This window comes from Pteronotus mesoamericanus, unplaced genomic scaffold (assembly GCF_021234165.1).
Source record: "Pteronotus mesoamericanus isolate MK-2021 breed Mesoamerican mustached bat unplaced genomic scaffold, CSHL_Meso_final contig_90, whole genome shotgun sequence".
NCBI classification, from domain to species: domain Eukaryota; kingdom Metazoa; phylum Chordata; class Mammalia; order Chiroptera; family Mormoopidae; genus Pteronotus; species Pteronotus mesoamericanus.
In genome coordinates this window covers 44799762-44822180 of record NW_026555277.1, presented here as the reverse complement: position 1 = coordinate 44822180, position 22419 = coordinate 44799762, and the positions used below count along the sequence as shown (strand labels likewise).

Below are 22419 nucleotides of genomic sequence, written 5' to 3'. Positions count from 1 at the left end.
TTCTAACCTTAAACCAGAAATTTTCCTTAAACAATATTTTAATTATAGCTTTTGTAGTCATTAAATTTTTGGACCCTTTACCAATGCCTGAGAATCAAAACACTGTTACTCCCTCATGACAAAGCTGAACCCTTACTTGGAAAACTTAAATGGACTAAAAGAGAAAACCAGTCTTGCAAAGAATGAAAATACAAAATTGATTTGGAAAGCTTTCTCTGTGTGAAACTCCAATCAAGTTTAACTTGTCCACTTCTCTCTCTTTACTTGTATCCCTCTTTACTTGTTCTCTCTACCCTCATTTCTGTATATCTATTTTTAAAAATGAGTTCAGATGTCACCCCTTAAGAGTAACATCCTGACATCCTTTTCCCTTGATCTCCATCAAAGAAAAGTAATGTTGCACCTCAGAATTCCCTTAATACCTTTTCTTTCCTTTTTTATGGCACTTTTCACATTCTGCCTTGTGTGAGAAGGTATCAGTACTCTTCTGAGGCCTGCTTGGTTATTGTGAAGAGTTTGGGACTGCATTAAAATGGATCTTTGAAGATAAACAGCTACTTACCAAGTGCCCTTGCAGGGGTATGGTATCAATATTGGATTATGACAGTTGATACTACCTTCTACTTAAATTTTAGACCTCGGATGATGTTTCTTTGGTCAGAAAGTTACAGGAAAGGTTGAATAATGCTTTTCTGGGTGAGCTGACAATTGAACTATCCACCTCTGAGTTCCATTGTTAATAGTTGGGGGTTTAAAGAATGGCTCAACTGCTATTCTTAGACTGGCTGTGAGAACCTAGACCCTCCATGTGGACAAACAGAGCACATATTCAGAGCTCACAGCACACATTTTTTAAACACTTTCTCTGTGGGAAAAAAAAAAAGCAAATTGTGTCCCAAAGCTATGTAGGCTATCAGCTAAAGTTATTTCTACACAAAAGAGAGTTTAAGTTTAAGCCCACACTAAAAAATACTGAGTGAAAGAAATAGAGAATCTAGGTTTGTCCTTCATCCTGTGGCAAAGTGCCCACATCAGGGGGTGACTAACAGAATAAAACAGGTTAGTGAATATCTAAGAAAGGAAGGTAATGTTTATGTTGTACCTGCTTTATGCATGGCACTGGGCCAGAGCTTTCAGATATGTAATCTTTAACTTCATTTTATGTATCACATTGGAATGATTGCCTATCTATATTTAATTTTTTCATAAGAGCCCTAAAACCTATAATAAATATCTCAGTTATAAGAAATGACTGACTTAATGGATAATCAATATCTGTGAAGAAAAGGAACAGACAATAGTGAAAAACTACATATTTTAGGCCAGAGATATTCCCTGAAGCCCCTGGACCCAGCAACATCAGCATTTCCTCTAAGAACTTGTTAGAAATGCAGATTATTTGGCCCTAACCCTGGTTTACAGAAGCAGAAATCCTGGAGCAGGACTAGCAGTAATGGTGTAAGAAGCCTTCCAGGTGATACTGATAACCTGCTTTATGCCAGCAAACAGTGTGGCCTGTGGACCTCAACCTGTGGTCCACAACCTGTTTTTGTAAATAAAATTACATTGAAACACACCCATGCTTATTTGTTTAATACTGTTTATGGCTGCTTTACTGCTGCAATGGCAGAGCTGAGTAGTTGCAATAGAGACTTTGTGGCCTGTAAAGCCAGAAGTATTTACCATTTGGTCCTCTACAGAAAAAGTTTGCTGACTCCTGATTTAGGCTGTTAGGCTCTAGACAGATAGATGTCTAAACTTTGACTGTATAGGCAGATTATTTGCTAATTGAATTGAACATGATGAAGAAAAATGAGGAAATGTCCCACAGTTTTAAAATTCTTAACCTGTTATCTTTCTTTTTAGTCAAGGATGCTACCTAAATGGGCCTTTTAGTTCAAACCTACTGACAGTCCCGAAGCAAAGGTCATCTTCTGTATCACTAACTCACCATATAGGTCTAAGAAGAGCTGGTAAGAAATCATTTTTTATTATTTAGATACGGTAGGTCTCAAAGTATATGGTAATGCAAGGCTTTTTCCTTACACATTAATAGCTAATTTTGAATACTATTTTAAATGTTGTAAGTTAATATGACTAAGCAGTTTGGGTTGGCTGTTAGTTTACAATTTGCTCTTCATTCATTACATATTTTTTGAACATTAGTATACAAGGAACTTTGTTAGGCAATAGGGATTCAGGGAAAAAATATAGAACTATTTAACTAACCTGAATTTTTGCAGATCCAAGACTTACATATCCAGAACAAGGGAAAATCCCCAGGAAAGGGTATTCAGCAGCATTGAAATTTTGAAGAAAAAAAAATCATCTCAGTATGAAAGTACAAAAAAATGGCTATATTTTTAGCCTGGCTATATCCTAAGTCATCCTAATAGGATTTTTTTTATTTAGTTATTTGGGGTATAATTGACCTATGATATTTTACTAGTTTCAGGTATACAACATAGTGTTTTGTATATATTGTAAAATTATCACCACAGTAAGTCTAATTAACACCCATCACCATACATTGTTACAATTTTTTTCTTGGTGATGAGAATTCTTAATATCTACTTTCTTAGCAACTTTGAAATATGTAATATGTTATTATTAACTATCGTCACCATGCTGTACATTACACCCACATGCTTTATAACTGGAGTTTGTACCTTTTGACTCCCTTTACCCATTTGCTTTAAAACTTTTTGGATGAAATGTATTTTATAGATACCACAGAGTAATGAAAGAACAACACTGACATTCTGCTTTCAAACTACATTATGTGTGGTTTTGGGCAGTAGTATATACACACAAAAGTCTTTCATAAAAGTGTTTGGCGTACAGTAAAAACTGAAAGGACCAGAAAAGTTTCATTTATAAGCAAGACAGACAGACACTAGGAGATCTACATATATTGATATCAGATTTAACAAAGTCCTTAAAATAACAATGATGTTTTAAAAGAAATAGAAGGAAAGATGGACAAAATGGATGGATAATTTTAACAGAGAACTGTAACACATAGAAAAAAAACAGTGGATATTTTAAAATGCACTTGATTAAATTAAAAGCCTACAGGATGTTTAAGAACAGATTGGACAACAGAAAACAAGTAGTAAACCTGAAGACAGAGAAACAGAAAATATCTAAACTAAAACACATAGAGGAAAAAAATATATAAATAAAAAGACTTTTGGCTTCCAGTTTCACATGTAGAGAGCTGGAAGTCACTACATCCTTACAAGTAAAAAGCTGAACAGACTGCAGAATCAGCAACTGTGCTAGGATCTATAAGGCAGGTGAGGGTGAGGACACAGGGCAAACTGCTGTCCCCAGAATGGAAGACACAGAACGCAAATCAGGGAATGATGAGAGCCAGTGCTGGGAAAGGATAACTTGAAATGTAGCTGCCAAATCACTGGAGGATGAGTGGGGACAACTCTGAGCTAAACACTTTAGGGGAATCCAGCCAAAGGGAGGCCTCCAAAATTTTGTAAGATTCCCCTTCAGGAGCTTTTACCAGCTTCCTACAGTAAATATCAGAGAAAATGCCTCTGTCAGGGAAGGGGGGAAAGAGCCATTTTTGAAATATACCAAAGCACTCTGTTGTTTGTTTTTTTTTTAAATTTTATTCATTTCCTTTTTTTTTTTTTTTAAGAGAAAGGGAAAGAGAGGGAGATAGAGAGGGAGAGAAACATGGGTCGGCTGCCTCTCATACATACCAGACTGGGGGCAAACCCACAACCCAGGGATGTACCCTGACCGGGAATTGAACGGGCAACCTTTGCTTTGCAGGACTATGCTCAACCAACTGACCCACACTGGTCAGGGCAGAGCACTCTGTCCTTAGTGAAGCTAGTTAACCAGGGCTTAACCTGCTCGGGTATTATCAGAGCCTAAATGACCTGGGGGAAGGTAAATACCCAACTACAGTAAGCTCTAGCCAGTCTCTTGTGAAGTTCATAGTCTAGAAGCACAGGCTCACTACAAGACAGAACAAATAAGACTATAGAACACTTACCCTCTCGCCACATTTCACCACATTACAAAAGGCCTATTTGTAGCAGTTCCTTTTACCCAGTACATCATTTTCAGCTATCAAGAAAAAAATTACAAGGCATGCCAAAAGGCAAAAAACACAATTTTTAGAGGCAGAGAAAACAATCAGAACCAGATATAACAGGGATTTTGTAATTATCATACTATCAATTTAAAATAACTATGATTCATAGGCCAAGGGTTTTAATGGACAAATTTGACAATGTGCAAGAACAGATTGGCAATGTAAGGAGATGGAAATTCTAAAAATAGATAAATGGTAGAAATCAAAAACACTGTAACAAATGAAGAATACCTTTGATGGGCTTATGAGTAAGTGAGACACAGCTGAAGAAACAATCTCTGAGCTAGAGGATATGTCAATAGAATCCTTCAAAACTGAAAAACAAAGAAAACTTAAGACTGAAAAAAAAGAGCCAGAATGGACTATCTAAAGACTGTGGGACAAGTACAAAAGGAATACTAGAAGAAGAAAAAATGGAACAAACGAGATACTTGAAAAGTGATGATTGAGAATTTTCTCAAATTAATGTCAGGCACTAAAGCACAGACCAGAAAACTCAGAGAACATCAAACAGGATAAATACCAATAAACAATACCTAGGCATATTATTTGCAAATTATAGAAAAGGCAAAAATACAGGAAAAAAATCCTTAAAGAAGCCATGGGGTAAGGGGGAGCATCTGACCTCTAGAAGGAACAAAGATGAAAATTACTAAAACTTCTCCTCAGAAACCATGCAAGCAAGAACAGAATAGAGTGAAATGTTTAAAGTATTGAGAGAGAAACAAGCACCAACCTAGAATTCTATCCCCTGCAAAATTATCCTGTAACTGTGAAGGAGAGCCCTGGCCAGTGTGGCTCAGTTGAAAGCATCATCCTGTAATGAAAGGGTTGCAGGTTTGATTCCTGGTCAGGGCACATACCTAGGTTCTGGACTGAATCTGTGCTCTGGGTGTGGGCCTGGGCGTGTATGACCCCTGGTCTGGACACAAAGGATCCCCAGTCTGGGTGCGTATGTGGGCATCCAATGATGCTTGTGTCTAGCATCAGTGTTTCTCTCTCTCCGTTGTTCTTGATGTAAAAGCAATGAAAATAAATGTTCTGAGGTGAGGTTAAAAAAAAAAACTAGAAGGAAAAGTGAAGGAGAAAAAAGACTTTTAAAGACAAACAAAAATTGAGAGAACTTGTTGCCAGTAGACCTAATTTTCAAGAAATGTTATTGTAAAAGAAGTTCTTTAAGGGGAAGGAAAGTGATACAGGTGAGAAACTCAGATCTATAGAGATAAGAGCATTGAAGAAAAAGTGAAGGTGAAATAAAAGCTTATTTTTATCATTTTTATTTGATCTAACAGATAGATGACAAAAACTTGCCCTTATTTGATTTGTTTAGAATAATGAGAGCAACAGTGTATTTGAATTTGTGTGCTTATGTGTATATTTTATGTATATATGTTTATGTATGCTTATATAAGTGAAATGAGTGACCGCAATGATACAAGGATGGAGGAATTAGCATTATTTTATTATTATAAGGTACTCATACTACCCATGAAGTGGTATAGTGTTATCTGAAGCTGGATTTGAGTTAGTTATAAATGTATATTGCAAACTCCAGGACAACCATTAAACAAGTAGAAAACAATCTATTTAATGAAGTGTCACTCAGCAAATAATCAGGAACAAGAAAACAAACAACACCAGCAATATAACAAAACCTGGGTATACAAGGGGTCTGATACCAGAATTGTTAAAGTGTATTATCTAAAATGTTCAGTTTTCAACAAAAAATTATGAAACATGCAAAGAACCAAGAAATTGTTGCCATGTATACAAGGAAAAACAGCCAACAAAAAATTTCTCTGAGGGGTAAATGGGATTTTTGACTTATCAGTAACTTTAAGTCTGCTACTATACATATGTTTAAAGAACTAAAGGAAATAATATCTAAAGCATTTAAGAAGAGTATCTGACCAATGGGAGAAAATAAAGAACTATAAATTATAAAATGATCTTAATAATTATAAAATTGTCACTTCTCAATACTAAGTTCGAGATTTTAGTCAGGACAGTTAGGTTAAAAAGGAATAAAAGGAAAAAGTAAACCTATATTTACAGATGACATAAACATATATTTATAAAATCCTAAGAAATTCATTAACACTATTACAACCAGTGAACAAGTTAATCACTGTGGCAGGATATAAATCTGTATGTAAAAATCAATTGTATTTCTATATACTTGCAATAAACAGTGCAAAACTGAAATTAAGAAAATAATTCTATTTACAGTTAGCATCAAAAAGAATAAAAAACTTTGGAATAAATTTAATGAAACAGTGTAAGACCTATACTCTGAAAAGTATAAAACATTATTGAAAGAAGTTAAATAAATGGAAAAATATCCCATGTTCATTGATCAGAAAACTTAATATTGTTAAGATGGCAATATCTCCCAACTTGTTCTGGGTTCAGCACAATCCTTATTAAGATCTAACCTGGCTTCTTGGCAGATATTGACACGGTTATCCTAAAATTTATATGGAAATTCAAAGGACCCAAAATAGCTAAAGTATTCCTTAATAAAAAAGAAAAAAATTATAGGACTCATGGTTTCAAATTTTAAAACTTACTATTAAATTATAGTATTCAAGACAGTGTGGCACTGGCATAAGGATATTACAAGTCTGGAATAGAATTGAGAGTGCAACCCTGACTGGTGTGGCTCAGTGGATTGAGTGCTGGCCTGCGAACCAAAAGGGCGCTGGTTCGATCACCAGTCAGGGCACATGTCTGGGTTGCTGGCTAGGACCCCAGTTGGGAGCATGCGAGAAGCTACCAATCTATGTATCTGTCACACATCATCAATGTTTCTCTTCCTTGATTTCTCCCTTCCTTCCCCTCTCTCTAAAAATAAATAAATAAAATCTTTAAAGGAAATAAGAATTGAGAGTCCATAATAAACCCTTGCACATGGTCAAATGATTTTCAACCAAGGTGCCAAGGTGTTGGAGCAACTGGATATATACATGAAAAAGAATGAATCTGGAACCCTGTGTCATCATACTTAAAAATTAAGTTAAAATGCATCATAGAGTGAAATATAAGGGTTAAACCATAAAACTTGTAGAAAATAAAATCTTTGTGACTTTAGATTAAATAAAGCATTCTTAGATATGACACCAAAAGCTCGGTCCATGAATTTTCAAACCATATATTTGACAATGGACTTGTGTCTAGAATATAGAAAGCTGTTTTACGGCTCAGTACAAAGACAAAAGACTTCATTAAAAAATGGGCAAAAGATCTCAATAGATGTTCCTCCAAAGAAGAATACACAAATGGCCCATAACAATATGAAAAGATGCTCAGCATCTTAATCATTAGGGAAATGCAAATCAAAACCACAATGAACTATGACTTCACACCCACTATGATGTCTTTAATTATAAAGACAGACAACATCAAATGTTGATAGAAATGTTCAGAAGTGGGAATATTCCTACATTGCTGTATCCACTCTGGAAGATAATTTAACTGTTCAATACCTGAATAAAGAAATAAAATTGTGCTATATTCATTGAAAATGACTGAACTACAGTCACATGGAAATATCTTTTGAAAATGTTAAATAAGCAAGCATAGAAGCATTTTTATACACTGTCTGATTCAATTTACAAAGATCCAAAAAAGGGACAAAAGTAATCTCAATTATTGAGATACATAAACATGTAGCATAAATATAAAGAAAGGAAAGAAAAACGGTACTATAAATGTCAAAAGAAAGATTTCCTTTAATGAGAGAGAGAGAGGGCAGTTAGGACAGGGTTTTCTAATCTCTAGCCATGTTTTGTGTCTTAGCTTGAATGATAAGAATTCCTGTTGTAACTTTTCTGCATGCATATTCTATTTCATAATAAATAAGGTTTAAAATAAAAAATGATGAATCTATATTATAGAAGGTGTGTTTTTTAAAGGTTTTATTTACTTTTAGAGATGGGAAAGGGAGGGAGCAAGAGAGGGAGAGGATCAATGCATAAGACAAACATCTATCAGTTGCCTCTCACATGCCAGGGATCTGGTTCTCAGCCTAGGCGTGTGCCCTGATCTGGAATCGAGCCAGCGACCTGTCTGCTCTATGGGAAACACCTAGCCAACTGAGCCACACCAGTCAGGGCTAGAAAGTCTTTCTGAAGGGTTACTAGGTTTTTCTCTACCATTTTGTCTTCTCCTTGAGGCTTTTCTATATTTTATCAAATTTCTACTCTAAGGTTGTTTACCCTTTAGTCTTTTCAGTCTATTTGTCTGGATTTTTGGACACTCACTAGTATAATTAGAGAAAAGAATGCTGAAAACTGCACTGTTTTCTTCAGTTAGTAACTAACCATTATGACTTTGACAAGCAAGGCACTTTTCCTCTCTGGTCCTCAATTTCTTTTGGAACATTAAACTCTATGACCAGATTGTTTATAAAATCCCATTCAGTCAAAACGTTACATAAAATTATAGGAGTCTCTAAACAAATTAATCTGATAGAAAAGCAGTTGCAACCCTGGAAAAAGTATGGTCTCACAGTGTTAACTGTTAACTAAATCAAGTTTCTGGGGTGGAGTGCGGGATGGTAGTTTTTTTCCTTCACATGTAAAGTGAAAATGCTACTTAACTCACATTTTTATTGTGAAAATTAAATAACATACTATATTAGACTGGGCTTTCTGGAGAAACAGAATAGGATGTTTGATTATATGTACATGTATGCATATATGTAGAGAGAAAGGGGCAGGGTGAGGGATTTATTTAAAGGCATTGGTTTGGGAGATTATGAGAGCTGAAAGGTCTGAAATGTTTAGGGCAGGCTGCCAGCCTGGAAATTCTAGCAAGAGCTGATGTTGCAGTCTTGAGTCCAAAGGCAGTCTGGAGGCAAAATTCCTTCCTATTGGGAGGACCTCAGTCTCTTTTCTTAAGGCCTTCAACTGATTATAAAGGGTAATCTGCTCTACTCATTCTACTGATTGAAATGTTAAAGTGTTAACCGCATCTGAAAAATAACTTCACAGCAACATCTAGACTCATGTGTGACCAAACAGCTGGGCACCACAGCTTAGCCAAGTTGACACATAGAATTAACCATATCACTCAGTCTCTTAAGTGTTTACCACTGTGCCTGAAAATATCATAGGCCCTTAATAACTGTTATTTGCTTTCTTCCCTGATTCATACTTTACTTGGATATTTATTTCCAAATGAAGTTTTTAAGTCTGCCTCCTTCTTTCCAGATATAGTTATACTGCCTTAGCAAGGCACTTTGCCTCAGCAAATGTTTCTTAAGTCAATAGGATTCAAGATGTATTTCTGAAGCACTGTTTTTTCCTTATTTAGCACTTACCACTCATTTATATTTTCCACTAGATTCTAGTTTGTTGAATTACAGAGATGGTATCTTTTTCCCCATTGTGAAACCCAGCACATTTTCCATCGTATAATAGGCTCTCAGGTATTTGTTGAATAAGTAAATAAGGTGGAAAGATGTGCATATTTTAAAGGGTATGCTGTTGTGTTAACATAATTTTATTATATGCTCAACTTGCTTACTGCTATTAAGAAATTGGATTGATTCTTCAAACAGAAATGAATTTAATTGTATTGGAGTGTATTCAGTAACATTGGGTAAAGACACTCTGTTCATGTAGATTAGATAGTCAGGCTGGTGGGGACACAAAATATGAAAGTAAAGAATAAGGAAAATTTGTGCCACATAGTACATACATTTTAGTTATACTCTTAGTATTCATCTATAATGTGCTATCCTGTTACGAGGTATTTATTTTACAGTCACTGATGATGACAAATATGGTTTATATTATGCTTAAATTCCTAGAGTGTCTTCAAGATAGCTCCATGTAGAATCTATTTTATTACTTAATTATATATACGTTGGTTTCTTTAAACGGCTCTTTATAAATACACAAACATAAACCATAAACAACATATACATACATACTTTATTTATATTATCTGTTTCCTCTCTTTTAACTTTTCAAGGTATTTTACCCAGTCTGAGTCCTGTGAATTCTCCTGGTCATGGACCAATGTCTGCTGGCTCTCTAGCTAATCGATCACCTATAGAATTTCCTGATACTGCTGATTTTCTCGCTAAGCCAAGTGTTACTTTACACAGATCTCTGGGCAATGCATCTGCTTCACCAGATTTTTATCAGCAACTTAGAAATCCTGACAGTAATTTATGTAACAGGTAAGTTTCCCAAATGTTTAGTTCTATTTTATAATATAGGTTACTTAAAGTATTACTAATATTCTAGTTATATTTAATAACTAGATAATGAAATAAAACTATATCCTCTTCCTTACTTATCTAGAAGTATTTATTCTAACTAAATTTTTTCTCATTTTAGTGCTATCATTCATTTTCCAATTAAATGATATCCATCTGAAGTAAAATACAATAGTATTCTATTCATCATATCACATCCTATCAGTAAATGTATGAGAATTATTTTAGTGCATACTACTCCTTTAGTGCCTAATTATAATAGCTAGTTCATATGGTGTTCACTCTCATTTCTGCTTAGATAGTGTTTATCTCAGATGTCAATGTTGACTTTCGAAATACGTTATTTTCTTCAGGATCACAGATGCTCTCTAGGATAAAACCTATTAAAGGCATAGAGAGATTGGACTACTAGAATGTATTTCATCTGGGACCTTGGTTGCAAATTAAGGTTTGCCTGGGCCAGTGTGCCTTGGTTGAACTGTTGTCCCATAACCAAAGGGCTGCAGGTTTCATTCCTGGTCAGGACACATACTTAGGTTGGGAGTTCAATCCCTGGTCCAGGCATGTATGGGAGGCAACCAATTGATGTTTCTCTCTTATATCCCTCTCTAAAAGGAATGACAAATATCCTTGGGTGAGGAAAAAAAATTAAGCAGATTTTCTAATTGTATTTAGATTTTAAAGTTTTGCCTCATTTATTATATATGCATACTTATTTATGTGTATATATATTTATGTTTTATTCTATAAGCTGCGGACATCAAATACTGAAATATGTTTCAACATCTGAACCAGAGTCTGGTACAGACTGCCACAGTGGAAAATCGGGTGAGATACAAGAGTCATATGTGTTTAAGAGCAATTTTTTACATTATTTGTTAGGATGAATAAATAAATAAGTTTAACTTCAGTTTATCTAAAAAAGGAAAATTATAGTACTTTTATCTACTCCAGAGAGGTGTTATTAGGAACAAAGTATAAATAATAGATGGTGAGAATGTTTTAAAATTTTTATTTATTGATTGATTTTAGAGAGAGAGGGGAACGTGTGGGGCAGGGAGGGAGGGAAGGAGACACAAAGACATTAATTTGTTTTCCACTTACATGCATTCATTGGTTGATTCTTATATGTGCCCTGACTGAGAATCAAACCCGCAACCTTGGTGTATGGGGGTGATGCTCTAACCAACTGAGCTACTCAGCCATGGTGTGAAATTTTTTTGAAGAGTAAAAATGTACTGTACAAATGAATATAATACAAGATTATGGCTTTGGCTTACAAATAGTGAAATTAAGTGTATTAATGTTGAAATTTATACTGTACAATCTAAAGCCAAAAGGTTTGCGTAATTTTTTTATGGCACAGAGAGGAATTGTTTTAAAATTTAATTATATCATTCGAAACATTTTAATGATCAAGCAAGAAATACTTTTGGTGATAAAATTATAGTAGTTTTGTAACTTTAAACAACTGATACCAAGCTTCCAGTAACAGATGGTTTACTCACACCAACGTTCCTCTTGAGGGTAGGTAGAAAAACTGTACAAATTATTAACCAAAAAAATCTGCTTGAAGCTATTGAAGAACTAACAAGCTTCTTATAAACACCACTAGGAGATCTGGAGGAGGGTAGATATCCAAGAAAGTTGGTGTGGAGTGAGGGGCTATCACCAAAAGGGTATTTGCCAGAGGGGCCAGTGACTGACAAAATGAATAGTCCTTTTGGTAGCTTCATGGGACTAGGGAGACAGAGATTGAATTTGAAGGCTTGCCATGGTAGGGATAACTTGGTAAGTTCTGTAGTACTGCACCGTAGGAATATAAAAGGAAGCCTGAAATAGGTAGGCCCTTCAGGGATTATAGGCTCATAGGAATCTCTTTACATACCACAAAATTCATCCTTTTAAATTGTGCAGTTTAACAGTTTTTGGTTTTTACACTTTAAAGGGTGGTGATTGCAGCGGGGACAGAGACGAGTGGAGGTGGAGGGGAGTGGAGGTGGAAGAGGGTAACGGGGGGATAAATGGTAATGGAAAAAATAAAATAAAGGTGATTTAGACTGAAAAAAAAAAAACACCCCAACCAATTCTTTGAAAACTCGAAAAAACTTCCAAAAAATAGAAGAGAAAAAAATTTGCCAACTTGTTCTTTAGGACTAGTAGTACCTGGATACCATAACCAAAGACATCATGAGATAAATCATGAGATAACTACAGGCATTATCTGTTATATGTATAGACACGAAAACCCTTAACAAAATACTAGCAAACTGAGTCCAGCAACATATAATACAGTCACACTGTGACGAAGACTTATTTATCCCAGAAATATTAACATTAGAAAATAAAACAATGTAATATACCACATTAATAGAATAAAGGGGGAAAAAACCACATGATAATCTCAATAGATGCATTCAAAACATGACAAAATTCAGCACTATTTCATGATAAAAATACTCAAAATAGTAATAACTGTGATGAAGGGAATCTTTGAAAAACATACTGCTAATATCATCCTTAATGGAGAAAGGTCCCTATCCACAGATCACATGATCCTTTAAGTAGAAAATCACAAATACACACACTACTAGAACCAATAAACAAGTTTAGCAAAGTGACAAGATCAGTGTACAAAATAAGGTGTATTTCTGCATGCTAGCAATGAACAATCATAAATTGAAATTAAAAACATTTTTATTCATACTAGTATAAAAAAGAATGAAGTAGTTAGAATAAATTTAACAGAAGTGGGAGATTTATAAATTTACGTGAAAACATAAATCACATATAGTAGCCAAGTCACTTTGGAAAAAGAACAAATTTGCAGGACTGACTTGATTTCAAAATTTATTATAAAGCCACTGTATTTAAGACAGTGTGGTGGTATTGGCACAAAGATGAGCCTATATGTAGATCAGTGGAACAAAGAAGTGTGTGTTCCAAAATAAATTCTTGGATTTATGAATTGATTTTGGACATGGACACCAATAAAATTCAAAAGAAAAAGGATAGGTTTTTTTTTTTTCCATTTCATTTCAACAAATGAGGTAAGGACAATTGGATAACCACTTGTCAAATAAAGAATTTGAATGCTTACCTTACCATATACACAAAAATAATACAAAATAGATTATAGGCCTAAATATAAGAGTTAAAATTATGTAACTTGTGGAAGAAAATATAGGACAGTCTTTGTAACCTTGGTTTGAGTAAAGCATTGCTAGATACAATACCAAAAAGAGCAATCCATGAAAGAAAATGACAAATTGGGTTTTAGCAAAATAAAACCTTTTGCACTTCAAAGATATCAGCAAGAAAATGAGATGATAAACCATAGATTGGGAGAAAATATTTGCATATTATACATCAGACAAATGTCTTATATCCATGATATATAAAGAACTTGTACAACTCAATATTAAGAAGTCAAACAACTCAATTAAAAACTGGGCTTGGTTGGAGCCTTGTCCCATGTACCAAAAGGTTGCGGGTTTGATTCCTGGCTGGGGTATGTCCAGGAGGCAGCCAATCAATGTTTCCGTCTCACACTGATGTTTCTTTCTCTCTCCCCGCCCCCGCCAACACCCGCCCCCCCCTTCCCCTTCCCCCCCAATCCCCATCAATAAACATATCCTCTGGTGAGGATTAAAAAAAATTGGCAAAAAAGGGAGGGATAAATGGTAATGGAAGGAGACCTGACTTGGGGTGGTGAACACTCAATACAACAAATAGATGATATAGAATTGTACACCCGAAACCTATGGTTTTATTAACCAATGTCATCCCAATAAAATCAGTTTTAAAAATGGGGAAAAACTGGGCAAAAGATTTTAGATAATTTGGTGAAAGTCGTTTAGTGAAGGATGTAAACAAATGGATATGAAACACATGAAAAGATGATCATTAGTCATTAGGTAAATGCAAATTAATGCTGCCATGAGATACCACTACACTCAAACTAGAATAGTAATAATCAAAAAGACAGACAATGCCAAGTATTGACAAGGATGCAGAGAAATTAGAACCCCTGTGTATTGCTGATGGGAATGTAAAATGGTATACCCACTTTGGAAAACATTTTCAGTTTTTGAAAATGGTACACATAACTTTATCATTATCACCCAGCAATACCACAGCTAAGAATTTACCCAAGAGAAAACATGAGCCTTCAAAAGATAGGATTGTGAATGCTTATGACATTATTCATAATAGTACAAAACTGGAAATTTTCCAAATGTCCATGAGCATCTGAATGGATAAATATAATGAGGTATATCCATACAATGGAATTTATTTAGCAGTTAAAGGAATGAACTTCTGATAACATGCTACTTACAGGGAAAGATGTCAAAACATTATTCTAAGTGAAAGAAGCTAAGATCAAAAGATTATATATTATATAATTTCACTTATATTAAAATCTAGAAAAGGCATATTTATAGAGACAGAAGTCATAACAGTGATTGCCTAGGGTGAAATAACAATTAATTGTAAATAAGGACAAGGGTACTTTTGGGGGGTGGTTAGACTCTTTTAAAACTGGATTGTCCTAATGGTCACGCAACTATAAGTTTATTGAAATTGTTGAAGTATACACTTAAAATGGGGGGATTTTATGTTATGTAATTACCTTCAATAAAGTTTTTAAAAATGTATTCTCAGATTTTGGATTGACTCTTCTCATCTGGGAGATTCTCCCTTGAGAGTTGTAATGTGATTATAGTCAGATATTGGGAAGTGACAGTCATCTGAAGGATTGATTGGGCTGAATTTCTGAGATGAATTAGTCATCTGTCTGTTGGCTCTTGACCAGTCCATCTAACTATGACCTCTTGATGGGCTTCTTCCAACATGTTGTCTGGATTCCAAGAGAGGAGGATATGGACATTGCCTGTTTAGTTAATGGCTCCATCCAGAACAAAGTGTCACTTCTGCCATATTTCTGTTAATTAGAGCAATCATGCAGCCTGTCCAAATTTGAGGTGGTTGGGAAATAAATGTCCTCTCAATGGAAGAGTGACAAGAAAACATTACAAAAGAGTGCATGTGGGACTAGAGATAGCATTGTGGACTTCTTTGGAAAAGAAATTGCTACCTTTATTTCAACTGTTTATATTATCTGTAAAACACAGTTATTAAAAGCTTAGGTCATTAAAAAGTACCCCGAACGTCAACAATTTTAAACTAATGTCTGTTTTAGAATATTATTGTAGTTACTACCTTAACTAATTAAGACAAGTTGAATATTCTAGATTTCATTTCTTAAAATAAATGTCTTTCATTTGGAAAAAAATATTTTCCAAAGGGTAATACTTTCTGATTACCAGTTTGTGCTTTTTAATATATTTAGTATGTTAGGTTCAGATTTGACTAACATTTATTGATCACCTAGTAAGATAGATGTTATTAACCACATTTAACAAGGGAAAAAACTTGCCATTAAGTACAAAAATCAGGATTTGAACCTAGTTCTTCTGTAACTCAACTCCAATGAATACACACTTAACATACCCGGGCAATCAGCACACACAGGTTAATACATACTACCAGCACCTCAGGATTCCCCTCAAGCCTCTTTCTTGGTCTCTTTCTAGGTCTATCCCCCAAAAGTAACATTCTTCCCATCTTTTAGTATTCATTCATCTGTGTCAGTTTTGATGTTTTTGAACTTTTCATGAAGAGAATCACACGGTATATACATTGGGTCTGACTTCATTACTCAACAATATATTTTTAAGAATCATACATATTGTTGCATGTGATTATAGTTTTTTCTCTTTGCTCTGTAATGTTCAAGAGTACATTAGTTTGTTTATTCTACTGTTAATAAGTTTAGGGAAAGTTTCCTGTTCAGGATATTATGAATAGAATGGTTAGGAATATAGGAATTTTTTTTTTTTACATTTGAATGAATACTATTTAGCCACCAATGCTACTTCCCTTTCCCATGTAATCTGGGAAAAAGAATATTATTAATTAATCACACTGGAAGAAAAGTAAAATTTATATTTATGATACTGTGTTTTAATTTTTTTTTTTAACTAGATGTTACGGCCTTTTGCAACTTGCTACAAATGGCATAGTTTTAAATCTTTTTCAATTGCAGTTTATAATAAATATTTTTTAATCCTAACCTGAGGATATATTTATGATTTGACAGAGAGAGACGAGCATCAATGTGAGAGAAGCATCAATAGGTTGCTTCCCATATGTGCCTGGATCGGGGTTTGAATCTACAGACTTTTGATGCATGGGACAATGCTCCAAGCAGCTGAGCCACTGGCCAGGGCTGAATATGTGTTTTGATTTTTAGATGTGCCTTGATCTCATTTTCATACCCAATAGTCAAACAATTTCAGATGTTGGAAATTATTTACATCAAATTGGTAAAAAAAATTTCTATCAATAGGGAATTTTCCTATTCTCACTTTTATAAAGAGTATCTACTAATCTCTTTTCATCCACAAACAGATATTAGGTGAAATGTCTGCACTACCCAAGCACAAGGCACATGGACCATATAGTCCAGCAAGATAGAATTAATGGTGTAAATAATTTTTTGTGTGTCATTAATTTAGATTCAACACCAGTATGGTTCACTTTATCTGAGTATTTTTGCAAATAATTTTTCTTATAAAACCGTCCATTTAGGGCAAGTTTTATTCTTATTTGTTTATTACTATTTTTTGAAAGGTGATGAAGACAGTACCATTTTCTCAAAAGAATCACTCAACCTTACAGAAGCTCAACAAGAAGTGGAGACAGAGAACAGAGACTGCAGAAAATTATTTTTGGAAAGTGATAATCACCTCACAGAAGAGGCACAGAATGAACAGCAACCAAATGTAAAAGATAAACTTATAATATGATTATGTTAAGGTGAAATATAATATTAGTTAGTGCTTAAGTTTCATTATTTTTGCCCAGAACAGGTTTTTAATATAATGATATTTAAAATTTTCTTTTACTGAGAAGTCACTATACCACACTATAGAAAACCTTGGCTAAAAAAATAATTACTTCTAAACTCATTATCCTAAAATTAAAAAGTGCATTCATTTTACAATGAACACATTTTGTTTACTTTTATAGTAGATATATTACTTTCCATGTGGATATTTTCTTTATTATATATGTTAAGGTCTGAGGAACATGTGCATAGTCATTAAAAATGATGAAAATAATCTACTTAAAATAGCAAATGTTTTATTCTTTAAGTTCAAAATTTAAGCTTTTTAGGGAAAAACCCTTCCATTTCTCTTGGGAAGTTAAGTTAATAATAAATATCATATAAGGACTAGAGTTTCTATTACTCTTGATACCTGTAACTTATAATATGAAAATAGATTTTATATTTGTATAGTGTTTTGGAAATTTTATATATATAAAAGTAAAGATAGAGAAATCTTCTCATGCTTAGAAGACATGTTTATATTTATAAAAAGATAGCATTCTACAAAGACAAGGAATAGTAAATAGACTATTTTGGAGAAAAACCATTGTAGAAAATAGTAGTGTCCATCTTTTAATGTTCAATTTTAAGTGTTCTCATTTAGATATGGATTTAACAATATTTATTAAAAAATAAGGTTAACTTGGTGTGGATTCCCAACCCCCTCTATTTATAGATTGAACAGGAAGCATCACAGGACCTGATTTTAATAGAAGATTATGACTCATTAATAGAAAAGATGAGCAACTGGAATTTTCAAATTTTTGAACTTGTGGAAGAGATGGGAGAGAAATCAGGAAAGATTCTTAGTCAGGTTTGTTTCAAATCTCCAATTTTTAAATGATAAATGATATTTTTTTAATCTTTATAAAAAATAAAATCTAAAAATGTCTAGTACTGGTTTGGCAGAAATTCAGCATTTTTTCATTGAATTACTGTTTTCACAAATGAAGTTCTCAGTAGAAAATTTGAAAACATATATAATAAATGAACAGTAGGTTAATTGTCCATAATAATGGGATTTGATTTTACTAAAGTAATAAAATTTTACTTTATATTGAATCTTGAGGTTGAAAAGAAAAAAAAGTGATCTAGTTCTAACCACTGAAACTTATGCTCCTCTTTATTCACCTGTCCTCTCTATCTTTTACTCAAAACCAAAGAGTTCATTTCTTGCTACGACCATGAATAAATACTTTCATTTTTCTACTCAGACTCAAGGTTGTCCCTGATGGGTTTACACAACAGCATCACATTAACCTTCCCAAAATATTCTCATTAACTCAAAAGTATCTTATTTATGAAATATAAGAACATAAGGATAAACTACCTGGAAGGTATAGAAGTTCATCTCATTGAAGGCTTTAGGTACAAAAACATGTTAAATATATTTTTCTGAATTCTTTTAACACCTAGGACTAGAACAGAATAAAATTCATATACACATCAATAAATTATGAATAAAAAGCTAAATGGAAGAATGGAAAAAAATTTAAACTAGAACATGCTATGGTAATCTTTCTTTGGTTTACATGGGCTTTAGGGTGATATGTCCCTTTTTCATGTTTTGAAAAGAATTTATTGCAGGGAAGTTTTTAATACATTATTAAATTAAAGAAATACACATGGTTAATATTCCAAATGTAAATCACAAAAATATATTATACTCAACTACAAATAGAAACTCAGATTTTTAAAGTAACCATGTATCCAAAATAAAGTAACTTTATTTTGACATTTAGGTTATGTATACATTATTTCAAGACACTGGTTTATTGGAAATATTTAAAATTCCCACTCTACAATTCATGAACTATTTTCGTGCATTGGAAAATGGCTATCGAGACATTCCTTGTAAGTATTAACATACCTTATTAAGTGCAAATAATACTGGTTTTGAAACTCTTTATAATTTTTCCCTTTAGATAATTCCTAAACATTTTTAATTTACATGTTTGGAAAAGTATTAAATAGAGATTTAAAAAGAAAATCTGTATCCTACTACCTAAAGTTAACTGACTACTGTTAACATTTTGATATATATTCTTGAAGACTACTTTCTCCTATATATTTATTTTTTATGAAGTAAATTGTGTTAAATATATTTTTCTGAATTCTTTTAACACCTAGGACTAGAACAGAATAAAATTCATGTACACATCAATAAATTATGAATAAAAAGCTAAATGGAAGAATGGAAACTATTTATAATCTGCTTTTACTCACTACAATGATATGCATCTTTCTAGGTTAATATTAACTGAGTGCCTAATCTTTTAAAATGTTTAGTAATATTAAGAGTTTCAAAAAATTCTGGACTTCAGAATGTTTAAAATTTACTCCTAGAATTTCTGTTTAATGGTATCCTGATTTATGAATAATTTTTAATGGCTATTTGATTTTATGGTAAGATATCATTTGTATTTCATAGTACAAAAATATAGTTTTCTTTATGTGTTGATACATTCTACACTTTCCCTTCATTTTACACGTTTTGGGGAAATCAACTATATAGAGAACAAATTATTAAATTGGCATAACTCAATAATGATGATACTTAATTTAATGTGAGTTATACTATAATTTCCACTTGTAAAGTATGCATTTTAAAAAGTGACTAAATTTTATAAATGGAATAACGAACTGCTTTAAGATGGCCTTTAAGGAAAGGGGAATGGAAAGAGGTGGTAGGGAGTATTCATTGTCAGCTCCAATTAGGATATGTTGGTTAAGAAAAAAGTATCTGGATCTAACTTTTTTAGTTTCCAAATTTGTAAATGGGAATAACAATAGCACTTACCCCATAGGTAGTGATAAGATAATCTGTGTAAAACACATATCAGAATTCATGGGACATAGTACATGGTCAATAAAAGGTGATGATTATTTATGATAATAAGGCTGTAGTACATTGAATCATGTTCTATAGCCTCAACATTTAGTATTGTATCATCTGCCCATTCTACATGGTACCTACTTATTAAATACTGGTTGAAGCACTGAATTTTTATTGAATGTCAGCTATGACTGTAATCATTAGATTAATGAAGGATATCTCCTTTAATATTTGTGGGAAAGATTGTATTATCTATTGTTCACAGGTGAAAAGTTAAAATTCAGAAGGATCTTTTCTAAGGTCATAAAATTATAAATGGCAAAACTGGGTTTTTCTTGTAGGTCTTGCCTTTTCACATAGTGACATTTCAGTAAACCAGTGTTTTATTGATCAGACACTGTTCTGAATATATACCATTTAACATCTAATCCTTACAGTAGACCTAAAGAATAAGTAGTGTGTGCGCACGCGCGTGCGAGCGTGTGTGTGTGTGTGTGTGTGTGTGTGTGTTGGTCAGGGGATGTTCAAGTATCCAGAATTTTAACTGTTCTGTGTGACCATGTGCAAAGAATTTTGTGTTCAAACATAGGTCTCCATAACCCAGACACTATCTACAAAATATTAAAAGCTACAACTTTAAATATATTTTCCAGTGCCTTTCAATTAAGTAACCTGCCTTTTCCGTGAACCCTTTACTATGTTTTCATAGTATAAGTTTTTAAAAGAACTTTTTAACACATCAAGAGGCTTTAAAAAATAAAATACCTCCACCCTCAGAACACTTCCCTGCCACCTAGAGCTGTCATTCTGCTCTCTATCTACGAGTCTGCCTCAGTTTTGCTTGTTAGTTCAGTTTGTTCATTAGATTCCACATGAGTGAAATTGGGATTGAGCAAAAAAGGAAAAAGAACCCATGGACAACAGTGTGGTGATTGTGGAGGAGAAGGGGATAAATGATAATGGAAAAAAATGCAATAAAAAATGACATACAAGGTACATAAGAAAAATATAATAAATTGAGTATAATAATGAATACTATTGTCAGAAAAAAATAAAATGAAACAAAAATACATTTGTGGGAAATTATCCTAAGCCATACAATTTATATATGAGGGTGACTAAATATTATTGTACTTCTTAAAATGCCTTATGGTAAATAGAAAAGAATGATCATTTTTATAAAACATTTTTGGTGACTTTAGATCACAATCGTATACACGCCACAGATGTCCTGCATGCAGTTTGGTATCTGACAACACGGCCAATTCCTGGCTTACAGCAGATCCACAGTAATCATGGAATGGAAAATGAAACAGGTACATCCTTCTACAAATCTTTTTAATTAATAGGAATAATAAATCAAGTTATCTCATTTTGTTACTGCTCCTTTAAAAATTTTCATTAAGTAACCTTTGGTACGTACAAAGGACGTGTAAATTTTGATGCATAAAAATGACATGCAAATTAGGAAACCTACTACCCATCTTAAGAACTAGCTTAAAAGTCCTGCTAAATCTACCAAGTCTCTTTTCTGTGTCCCATCCTGCTGATACCCCCATTGTCCTGAATATCATGATAAACATTTCTTTGCTTTCTTCTTTCAATTCTTTTTTTTTTTGTTTTAGGTGTAGCACGTAAATTTAAAATGTATAATATTCCCATTGAAACGGAACATGTTTAAAAGCCTTACCTAAGTATTTAAATGAATTTAAAAACTTTCAACTTTCAAATTTTGCCCCCGAAGGAATCAGTTCTGTTCCTCCTCATAAGTATAATTATTCATGCAAATATAACAAATCATAACATTTGTGATTCTCTTATTCTAGTTTATAAAAGAGGAGAGAACTACTTCATTAATATGGAGACAGACAGACACTCACACAGACAGAATTTGCTCAGTTACAAATGCCTGAGAAATATTACCATACTCATCAGTATAAATGCTACAGACTCAGTCACTGCTTTACATTCTTTGTACTTCAGTCTAAGTACTGCCATTACTTGTTGGATGGAATTATGTTCATTTTGGTTTGCCATTTATGTTTTAGTTTTTCCCAGTGCTCTTCATTCCTTCACGTAGTTTTGTGCTCCCATTAGAGATCATATTCTTTAACTCTTCTGTTTGTAGATGTCTTTATTCTGTCTTAGATGAATATTTTCATAATTCAGTACCTGTGATGGTACCATTCCATTCTGACTTCTGTAGTTTCTGTTGACAAATTGGCCATAAGTCTTATTTCTTCTTAAAACTAATGTGTTCCTTTTCTCTTTGCTTG

At 33.3% G+C, this 22419-nt stretch overlaps 1 protein-coding gene across 2 annotated transcripts in view; it reads left to right on the top strand.

Moving 5' to 3' along the window:
• PDE3B (phosphodiesterase 3B) overlaps positions 1–22419 on the top strand; it is a 150892-nt gene that overhangs the window by 107888 nt on the left and 20585 nt on the right. For both annotated transcript variants that reach the window (XM_054586068.1, XM_054586067.1), the window contains exons 5-11: positions 1867–1973; positions 10103–10313; positions 11104–11180; positions 17049–17200; positions 17984–18121; positions 19050–19161; positions 21346–21459. In XM_054586068.1, coding sequence (XP_054442043.1) covers positions 1867–1973; positions 10103–10313; positions 11104–11180; positions 17049–17200; positions 17984–18121; positions 19050–19161; positions 21346–21459 — 911 coding nt within the window. The remainder of the gene's footprint in view (positions 1–1866; positions 1974–10102; positions 10314–11103; positions 11181–17048; positions 17201–17983; positions 18122–19049; positions 19162–21345; positions 21460–22419) is intronic.